This window comes from Cyprinodon tularosa, unplaced genomic scaffold (genome assembly GCF_016077235.1).
Source record: "Cyprinodon tularosa strain WSP-4 unplaced genomic scaffold, ASM1607723v1 ctg146, whole genome shotgun sequence".
Taxonomy (NCBI): Eukaryota; Metazoa; Chordata; class Actinopteri; order Cyprinodontiformes; family Cyprinodontidae; genus Cyprinodon; species Cyprinodon tularosa.
This window is the reverse complement of record NW_024038287.1, coordinates 620,127-631,288: the sequence shown is the minus strand read 5'-3', so window position 1 is coordinate 631,288 and position 11,162 is coordinate 620,127. Positions and strand designations below refer to the sequence as shown.

The following is an 11,162-nucleotide window of genomic DNA, read 5'->3' as shown; positions in this document are numbered from 1 at the left end:
TACTATGTTACTGCGATGGACTGGCGACCATCCAGGGTGTACCCCGCCTCTTGCCCGTAGACAGCTGGAGATAGGCACCAGGAGGACCCCTCGCGACCCCACTTGGGATTAAGCTTGTCAGAAGGTGGATGGATGGATGCTACTATGTTCATTACGTATGTCTCCTTCTCTCTACTTGATCTCCCAGTCAGCCTCTGCAGAATGCCACTCATTCATTCTGCTGAAGGTTTATTCCAGTTAAAATGTTTTTGCTCTCCACTGTCGCTCCATACATCCTCAGTGTGAGGAATTGCTGTAGAATCAACAACAAAATACAATTACTACAAACAAGGCAATTGTGAAGCGAAAAATGTCCTTTAATTGCAGGCCTGAAAACTGCTATTATAAAAGAAGGGTGTCGAGTATCCTGACCTTTTGGGATGAATGTTTTCCATCTTATAGGTTTTGAAAATCTATTTAGTATATTTTCAGCAATTAAAACAAGTTTCTTCTCAAACCCTTCACCCCCTACCTGTGATGACCCAGCAAACCACTGTATCTGACACTTTGCATTGAACTTAAACAGAACTGAGCAATGACAGTCTGATAGTTAAGGCCGAATTAAGTTTGGATAAAATCTGCCAAAAAAATCTGGCAGCACTTTCATGTTGTATGTTCAAGTTGTCTGTGATTTTACTAGGCCTTCAACTTGGTTTTTCCCAGTCACTTTCACTTTGTTATAATACCACTTACAGTCTTGTGTGGAATATAAGTAGGGAGTGAATGTTATGACTAGACACATTGTACATGAGGCATCTTATTATGGTACCAGGATGGAATCATGAAAACATTTTGGCATTAATGTCTGTAGACAGTCATGTCATCTGGAGGAAAGAAAGGGAGGCTGTTGAAAGGGGTAACTTAGATAGATAATACAGTATTATTTTGTCAATGAAGGGACATTAAAGAAGTTTAATGTTCTGATATTTACTCTAAAATTTTTGGTGTTCTCTTAAAGACACGGATCAAAATACTCTAATCTAAATTATAGCCCTTATCTACAGGTACCCATTTGGTTCAGATTATTCTTAATACAAAAATATCTGAAACTTTATTAAAGTAAAACATTCATATTTAATATATACATAATAGAATTAAAACAGCATATTTTCTATGGGTGCCAAATGAGAAAAGTTCAGGTGTGGGTCCAGGGGTGGGTTGTGGGGGCCTTTGGTCCCAGCGGAAATCTGACATGCTCTGCTCCATTCACTGATAGTTTGATTCTTTACACATGTTTTACTACATATTTGCTTTCAATTAATTTTATGACTCAATGATTTGTTTTTATACTTTAGGAAAGTTATTTCCCAAAATAAAATATTTAGCATGCATATTGACCAAATAGATTTTTAAAAAAATTCCAACACAGCATATTGCACCGAAACCTTTCATCTGCTATTACGAGTGACACACAAACACAGCATCATTTCTTTAAATCTTTTTTATTAATAAGTAACAACAATTGATTAACTACAAATTATTACACAATATTTAAGTTATTCTACTATAGTCTCCAAAAACTGTTACATTAACTACAGCAACCACTAGAAAATGTTCTCTACAAAATGAAATAAGTCTATCTGTAAAAACATAAACCGATAACATTAATACAAGTCAATAAACAATTGACTAATATTTAAGCCCTTTTTGTTCTAACATATCCTCTATACATAAATACAACAATCTTGAGTCTCTGATCATTTAAAGCTCCCTTAAAGTAAAACTCTGCCTGAAGTTGGTGATGCTTTTCACACATCCTATAAAGCTGCTTGCTTAGTTTGCTACACAACTACTGATCATAAGGTATCATTAATAAAAATCTATCCAAAATGAGTAACTTACTGTTTTTTTTTTTACAATTCAGAAAAAGAAAATCAGTTGTTCTAGTTTTTCCTTTTATTTTAAATCACATATTTGTTAACTACTGACCTGTAGGGGGCAGCAGAACTGTAAAAATAACCAAAAACCTGTTTTTATATCTAAAGACAAAGGTGATAATAAATGTCTGTGATGCTCAGGCAAACACAAAGTGTTACACAATGCCTGACTCAAAGAGGTCTGATTTCAGGACCATCCTTTTCCATCTCAATTTAACCTCTAACATGCTTTATGAGTGGTGCTATGTAATAACCAGTCTTTCCAATGTGTTGTTTTTTTTATGTGGACCTACAAGCCATTAAGTAGATTTTGGTATAATATGTGAATGTCTAATCTGTCAATGCACACACTGTTAAGCGGAGCAGAGAGGCTTTAAACCAGTAAATCAGAGACAAAAAAAGTCCAATAAAAGTTGAAACAAAGTGCAGAGATGGATGATAGCTCTCAACATGCATTACCTCTTTCACATTACACACAAGCATTTGATCCATGGTTACAAAGAAAAATTGTCAAGTGCAACTTAAAATCCTGTGTCTCTTCATGCTGGATGCGTCTTTCAGTACCTGCAGCCCGGAGTGTCGACAGGACGGATCTGAGCAGTTGGTGTGTTTTTGTGTTCTGAATCCAGATGGGCCTGCTGTCCCTGAGCGTGTCACAGCAGAAACCTGGCTTCATCTCACCAGACGGCACTTTTCTGTCCATGTCATGGTGTTTTTGGCCTTGTTTCCCCCCTTTTAACAGGAGCCTCAGCTGCACCCATCACTTGTTTCTCTGTTACTTTTTGTGGTGATGTGGGCCTTCTCATACTGCTGATTTTTTTTATTTTGTCCTTTGTTTTATTTCATGTAGAACACTTGTTCACAGTCTGTTCACACCTGTTCACTCCTCTCCTGGTGTTTGTATATTTTCTTACCACCCATTTGGAGGTGAAAAAGTAGTATAGTTTCTTTCAGCACATAGAATTTCCACACAGTTTCATGAACCATGCTTTGCGAAGCTATTTGGGGTCTGCAGCTATTTTCCGAATTTTTCATATCAATATCCCAAAGTTTAAATTTAAAGTTTTTTAAGAGGGATCTTAGGTGTTGGATCAACACAAATTACTGCATTAGAATTGTATTCTTACCTTTTTATAATTTGCATTGTAAACTAAAGCTTTCAAAATCAGTTTAATCTAACTACTGTTCTGTGAAGGGCTTGTGGTTTTCTTAGATCATTAGTGAAAAACAGCCTCATGGACAGTGAGGAGCATAGAAGACAGGTCAGAGAAAGGTGGTGGGAAAGTTTAACCTGGTAACAACCCACAAAAGAAATCCCCCAAAACCTGAAACAACTGAAAAAGCATAAATTAAACCAGCTGCGGTTCTTTAACCCCTTGGAGGTTCTAGTCTGCCATATAAAACCATTGTTATGCTGAAAGTAGATTGTGAAAGCAGTATGATGCTGCAAATTTGGAGGCACCATTTGGAGATGACAGTTAACAGGTTTAGTAGGGTTACGTTTTTACGATCTCATGGAGGGCTGTTAAATTCATGACTGCTTATCTGAATTGACAGCAATGGCATGAAGAGTAATAATTAGAGATATAAAGCTGAGGGCGAAAGGGACAGCTCTGGGGAAGTTGCACAGACTAACAGCTCATGTGGGAGGGAAAGAATCAGCTGTCTATTTATGTTAAGAAGCAATATGGTTCAATAGGTAGCTCTGTGCAAACAATTTAAGATCACAGCAAACATGAACCATAGTTATTTGGTCAGATGAGACCAAAGGGGAATATACTTCCCAATATAAAAAAAAAATGGAGCAGAAAACTAAGACTCCACATCATCCCCACAGTGAAACCTGGTGGCAGCAAGATGATGCTGTAGGGATGCTTTTCTTTGACGGGGAAAGGAAAGTTATAGACCTCATGCAAGGAAGATTAGACGTTTTAGTCTCTAGATGTGCAAAGATGGTTAAGATATGCTCCCAAAGAACTACAGCTGTAGCTGAATAACTTCATGTAAGATTAGTTATTAAGAGTGTTCAGAAAACATGTATTATTATCCTTCCACTTTGTAATTATGCACCAAGGTCCAGTTCCATAAGGATATATCAATTGAAAAACAAGGTATATTAAGTTTTGTGATGGTGGGGTGACAAAAGCCCAAGATGTATGAGTATCTTTGCAAGGCAATGAATATTATATTATATATAATAATATTATATCATATTATATTTTTCTCCCTTTTATAAGTTGCATACAAATCTATTTCTCACTTTCGATAACACGTTCAACAAGTTTTATGTAAACATCTTTTTTCAGCTGAACTCATTCCCGTCTGTCTCTGGTCTGCCTGGGGTTCCAGCAGCACCTTCTGCTCTTCTTTGGCTCCTTTCAAAACTACAGAGGAGAGTTTTAGCTGTATAATGCATAAGACCCTGTGCTTCCTGTGTGCTGTAGCATCCCTACTATCACTACCACAGGAGTTGCATACTTTTGTTTCCATCCAGCTTCCAATGGTGAAAGTGTCCGCACCATTCTTCTACTCTCTATTCTATTGTAAAATCTGCACCTGTTACAGATAGGGCTGAACCCTCTTACTACAAAAACATCTCCTGGAAGTGATCAAATTAGCCGGACTGCCCCGTCACGCTGGAAACCGGAGGGTCTGTCTCGCATTTCAGCTTCATCTGAGGCTCTGTGCTGTCAGACGTATTTGATGACGACTGAGGAGGTGTGGGCGCATCAAAGCCCTTATCCATCCTTCCATCACCATTTACCCTCTCCTCCCCGTGTCCCGGTGGTGACTCATGTGTGCGCATGTGTTTGGCCAGGTGGTCGTTACGCATGAAAACTCTGGGGCATAGAGCGCAGCTAAACTTCTTGGCACCAGTGTGTGTCTGCAGGTGGCGCTGCAATTCATCGGAGCGCGTGAATCTCTTGCCGCAGAACAGCCAGTTGCAGACAAATGGCCGGTCTCCACTATGCCAGCGCAGGTGAGCCTTCAGGTGGGAGGTCTTGGCGTAGGCTTTGCCACATCCAGGGATGTGGCAGTTGTGCATGTGCTTGGTCCTGCTGTCCTCAGCACTCTGCCCCATTTGCTCGGCCTGGATGCAGTTAGGGCACCGGCACAAAGCCTGCCCTGCGCCCCGAGAGGATGAACGTCGTTGAGGCTTGGGCCGAGCAGACACAGAAGTCTCTTGCGGTTCCTCCATTGAGAAGGTGTCCTGCTGCAGCATTTCAGGTCCAAGCGGCTCCATCTTGAAGCCGTCCTGAGGGTAGAGGTGGGGCGAGTGTGAGGCGTGTTGTGCTGTGGGCATAGTGCACAGCTGTGGGTCAGAGCCATATGGGCCTAAAGAGGACTGCAGTCCCATGGAGCTGCCTGGACTCCCTGAGGGCAAGCCAACACTTTGGCCAGTCTGCAGATCTATCCAACTGCCGGACTGAACATCGCGGTGGAGGTCCCACCAGGTTGGGATGTTCATTTCTTCAGAGCTGCCACTAGATGGTGCTGTCCTTAACCAGGGTTCGTAGGGGTGGGCCATGATTGTAGGTAGTGCAGGTGCAAGATTCAGGATAAAGCCAGCCACTTAAGGAGTTGATCACTGTCTTTTCGGGCAGCACGCAGAAGAAAACCTGCAGAGAGAAAGAAAAACATCTTCAATCCAGTCTTTCATTCACCTGTTTTAGTCTCTTAACCTCTGCAAACCACACGTCTCTGAACTGTATTTGCAGACCTCTAGTTCAAAAACATTTAAATAATCAACCCTGAAGGCACCTCCCCCGTTACCATGGATACCAGAGTTCTCACGCTGCAGTGGAAACAGACGAGAAGGGGGGAGACAGACGTGTCCAGGCAAAGGCCTGCCACATGCATCTGCTGCCAGGTACTTCCCAATGAAGACCGTCAGAGGCAAGCGCAAAGAAAACAACATCATTGGCTCGGCACAGACACAGGAGCAGGGCGAAAGAATTCTGCAGAGACTGGAGGGTGAGGTGTTCATGGAGGGGTAGTGGGGGGAAAGGGAGTGTTGACAAGAGAACAGTTGGGTAGAGGAAGAAGTTCCAGGGAGGTATGGCTGCAGGCCAAACTCTATTTGTACATCCCTGAGGCTTGTCAGGAGAGAACCTGGCAGACAGAAGAGGCCATTTTTTTAACGTGTGTGTGTGTGTGTGTGTGTGTGTGTGAATCACACATGATTTACAACAACACGCCTTTAGGTATGTTATGGGAGAAGACGGGTAAGACGCCCCGCCGCTGACACCTTGGCGGCGAAGGAAGCATCAACAGCTGCAAACTGACAACATTCGGGAGCCTGAGAATAGGAGCCCAACAATAACAACAGGACAATTACTTTATGTGTATAATTATGGGCGCATGCTCCGAATTCACATCCTGTCCCCAACACGCCTCAGGAATTTTCACTTAACCACACTTCAGCTGCGTCACCATGTGTTTCATGCAGGAGCCGGTGCCTCACTGATTCCACAGGTGGCGCAAAGCTTGTTAAAGTTGGACACGTCTGGGGACGTGCGAAAATAGGAACCAATGAGACTAAAAACCAAACAGGTTCCAGCACAAAACGATCTTGTTGACTTGCAGTACTCCAATCACCAACGTCTACAATTATCTTTACAGCAGGAAACAATGAAATAGACTGGTGTCTCTGTCTGGAGATCACTTTGTGTGATGCATATCTGAAATGCCAGAATGAAAGAGTGATGGCTTATAAAAAGACTCACACAATGTGTCAATAATACTGAGAGTGAAGGATCCCTATCTGAAAATGTAAATTGAGGCCTGAAGAAAGACGAAAAAGATCACAGCTCGGTTAAAGCCACTCAAAGCTGCTTTCAAATCTGAATGGGATTGAAAAAAAAACAATTAGTTTGGAATTTTTCTAATGAAAAGGTGTGCTGTTAAAGGTCAAGTCTGGCTATTTGAAGTGAACCTGGAATCAGAGCTTGGACCGTATAATTTTTTGAAGATGCTCAGATGGCGGCATAGTCTCACCAACACCTCTGCCTTCATCCAATGAATGACTGAGAGCACCTCCTGAAACCCACCCCCCACCCCTACTTACGAGGTGTGAAACCTGTTCAAAATTCTCTGATCATAAAACCTGCCCGACCAAGACCCAGCACAGGCGCCATTTTACAAGTTTGACATTTGAATGAGGCCTGATGAGAGGGGGAGGAACGTCAAAGAGCAAGCCACACTGATACATCTTGCTTAACACATGCTTTTGAAGGTGTTTCAAATATGAAATCATAAAAAACAACATACTTGTCAAGTCTTAAAAAAGGCTCCTACACATTACAACAATTATAACAGGACTTTCAGTTATAAATTGTGTGATTAATGATTTACCAACACAAAATTGATGCATTGATTCTTAAAATCAAATGTTTAGTGCTATTATGACATAGGTCTTCCTCACATACTGCTATTTGAACTCAACAACTACCTGATGGCTCATCGCTAGAGCACTTCAGAAATGAAAACTTTTAACACAGAAACTAGATGTTAATGCTAACCTCAGTGTAAATTTATTTCTTCCTTTTAAGAGTGAATCCTCTTGGGTGTAAGGAGTAAAAAAAGTCTGTCCTACATTCATGTTGCTCTTCGCACTAAAACAGCTGGATTATTTCCTAAACCCCAATACTTTTTCATGCTTTTCGGGGAGACGTTTGAAGGCTGCGGGCAAATTTCTGGCAAAAAAAAAAAACTGTGGCCAAGTTTGTTCTGTTAAATAAGTAGGCTATGCATCATCTCTAGTGATCACTGTTTTGAACTTAACAATGACCTACAAATACTTCATTAAATCTTTTCTAATGAATATCACCTGAACTCATTTAGTAACTTTCACATATAGCTGCTAGGGAGCTAGGTTAGGCTAGAGCTACCTAAAAATTGGCCATAAGGTTCATAGATATTTTATACAGCAGTTTTAAATACATGATTGAACTAAAACGGAAAATAATCCAGCCTTTCCGTAAACTCTATGAGAGTTTAAACAATAGAAAGGATTTAATTATTTCAACCTAAATCAGGTGCACAGCATCAAACCTTTTTACTTAATTGTTTTCAATTTCTTGTTACTCCACACACCAACACTACTAGATGCTTTAAGACATAATAATGGATTTAAGCAGCTGGGATAACATTTTTTTTTATTATGTTGTTATATTAATGTTAAAATCAGTTCAAACTAATATAATATCAGCATTATACCTGTAAAGTAGTTAACAAAATCTAAACCTTACTCATTAAGACTTTGAGTAAGGGAGTTTTTATTTTTATTTTAACTACAATGTGCAATGATTTAGTTTGTACGGCATTTATCCTATTTATTTTTTTTTTTTCATGTCAAGTTATGGGCAGCTTTGTCTATATTTGATTACCTGGTTGAGTTAGAAAAATATCCCAAACTGGTTTGTTTTAACCCTAGAGGTTTTTGTGTCCATTTCCTCTTGAACCTACAGGTCCAGTTTTGTTATCTGTCTTATCATTTCCTAGCTGTTGACCCCTGACTATCTGTTGGAACTCCTTTAGGTCAACCGGTACTCCTCAGGTTGTTTGTTTTAACCTCCTTGATGTACAAGATGGATGGAGTGGAGTAGACGCTTGGCAGCAGCCACTTCAGAGGAGTCTGTAATGACAAACTTAAAACGGTTTTCGGACTAAATCAAACTTTTCAGGACGCGGTGTGGCAGCTGTGCACCATTAAAACTCTCTGGTAACATGTCAAAACAAAGCACCAATTCCTGCTCCAGTGACCAAGAGAGAAATGGTTTAAGGGCTTAAAAAACACAGGTTCAAAACCTCGAAAACATTAACAAGAAAAACCATCTTATTTATCATTATCTATAGTTTTAAACAGCAGAAGCAAGACAGATATTTTTGTGTTATGCTTAATGCTTCAACTAAACGTTTATTTCTATTATCAATCACTGACATAAGTTACGCTTTATTCTGCCGCTCCAGTTTCAAACCAAAATATAACTGTATTCAAACTCTTTTTTTAGTTTAAAATAATGAATAAAGATGGGAATCTAATTCAAGCCAAACCCTTTCCTCCTTGTCTGAATAGATTCAGGTGTATTTTGCATATCAGGTAAATTGGGAAAAGCTGGATAACTGTCTTGACATTAACATGGCAGAGCTGATGGTGATATTAAAATTAGCTTATAAGCGTATAACAAAAATCACATACTTTTGAAAGCAGTGGTGAAATCACTTTTTACCTCTCCAGTCCTAATAACCATTCAAAGTCAGCCTATGTGGGAAATGTGTTTCCAACCAACTCACATAGTGAAATGTTACATTAAACCTTCACTGTATTTCTGTAATATTTTAGTATCATTTGTAGAATTCTATATGTGTTTCCAAATTATTTTAATTGGATACACTAAATAAATATAAATGTTTTGATAAAAAGGAATCAAAATGTGTGTAAATCTATTTAAATGAATAGTACCTCCTTCATTAATGACTGTAAACAATATATTTGTTATTTGTAATAATACAATAATATAAGGGTTGTTCTGCTTTCTTTGATTTTAACTATAGGTATTTTAAAACATCTATCTAAATATCGGGTGTGACAGAACTTTAGGTGTAAGATAAGTTTTTATTTTCTGGTGGAAATTAAGTTGGTGTTCACGAATATAAAGTATTGCAGTGTACACTAGCTATTTTGCTTTTTCACAGTTTTCCACAGAATGGAAAAGACAGTCAGTGAATACTAGATTTAGGCTAGAGGGAATGCAACAAAAGTGGCATTAAAATATCTGCCTTCAGTTACACCAATATCATAGAAATTTCAGCAATAGAACTTTGTTTTGCTTCATTCTTTTCCCCCACCCCCCCTTTTTTTTTTTTTTTTACAGTTTTTATTTAGGCAGCCTTACTTTTTGTGCTTCTGCATTTCGAATAATGTACTATTATTAATGTTTTATTTCAATGCAGATTTTATTTGATAATAACTTAACCAATTAATAGATTTTTTAAATCTATAAATAAAAAACTAAATAAAAAATGTATAAAAAATCTAATTTTTAAATTTTTTTTTAACATAGTTTATTTAAAATGCCATTAAAAGTCCTGAACGCCAACTTAGGTTTAATTATTTTTAGCCATAAAAACAACGGCGGGTTAGAATACAGGTTTTTTTTGTTTGTTTGTTTGTTTGTTTTACTTTGGTTCAAATTTGTAAAATTCAGTTCATGTACTTATAGTGATTCTCAATGATTTTATTTGTTCTATTTAGTTAATGAACCTTTAGAATTTCAATAAAGCTACAATCTGACTTTTCTTTAAAAGCTGAACCGAGTCTGATCTCTGTAAATCGTTTTATCTCGTCACAGATTACTTTCATGTTAAACCAGGGTGTCGCACTTCAAGCAAGAAAAAAAATATATATATTAAAAAGAAAATAGTTACCTGTTTATCCCAGGAGCTGCTGCTGTCTTCCTTTGGGTATAAACCTGGCTGAGGTCAGCTGTGTTCGTCAAGAAGTGAGCCCACAAAGGTAAAATCCTCATCATATTTCACGTGACGGTCCAGGTGAAGCGGCTGGGCGCGCAGGTAAGCAGCACTGTGAGCGCGCTCTAACTTTATGATAGGCTCTGGGTCCTCAGCCCCAGCAGGCTCCGCCCACCCGCAGCTGGAATCAGCCAGACTCAGCTTGGCTGCAAGGAGCAGCACCCTGTTTCCAACCAGCGAACAAAGGAAGGAAATCGTTTCAATCAAGTCATAAAGAAGCCATCTGAGTGTTTTCACCTAAACTTAATAACTGATGGTTTAATTTATGCTTTTTTAATTATCAGTCAGGACAGTGCGCCATTGCTGATAAATCCACCTAAGTGGGCAACCAGAGAGGTTTAATCTTTTTAGCTGTTCCCTCAAGAGCCACACTTTTAAATCATAGCAAATATGAGCAGAAAACATATGTTTTAACCAGAGGGGCCCCAGAGCAGAGGCCCACACAACAGAGGCGTAGCCAGAACTTTTTATAAGGGTGGCCAGGCAATAAGGGTCAGTCTACACTGTTCCAACAGGAAAATTAACGAGCAAAACATCCATATTTTCTAAATAAAGACTAACTATACTTTCCTACAGCCTTTGCTAAAAAATACACAAATATATTTAAACATCCATAATTTCTAGATAAAAGGTATAGTGGATAAAAGGTCTAGTGGATAAAACTCAGTTTTGAGTTCTGGGGCATACATCTTTTCCAATCTTACCTACTTCTAT

General features: G+C 39.0%; 1 protein-coding gene across 1 annotated transcript; it reads right to left on the bottom strand.

Annotated features, from left to right (window-relative positions):
- Nucleotides 1-1,464: 1,464 nt before the first annotated feature.
- Nucleotides 1,465-10,512, bottom strand: sp6 (Sp6 transcription factor). The gene is made up of 2 exons (XM_038278969.1): nucleotides 10,347-10,512; nucleotides 1,465-5,536 (listed from the first exon to the last, which is right to left on the bottom strand). Exon 2 carries the CDS (start codon nucleotides 5,443-5,445, stop codon nucleotides 4,531-4,533), a length of 915 nt encoding a protein of 304 aa, XP_038134897.1. The 5' UTR covers nucleotides 5,446-5,536; nucleotides 10,347-10,512; the 3' UTR covers nucleotides 1,465-4,530.
- Nucleotides 10,513-11,162: the final 650 nt, after the last annotated feature.

What these genes read in the sequence shown, in the direction of transcription:
- sp6 (XM_038278969.1), bottom strand. Translation starts at nt 5,445, where the DNA reads ATGGCCCACCCCTACGAACCCTGGTTAAGGACAGCACCATCTAGTGGC.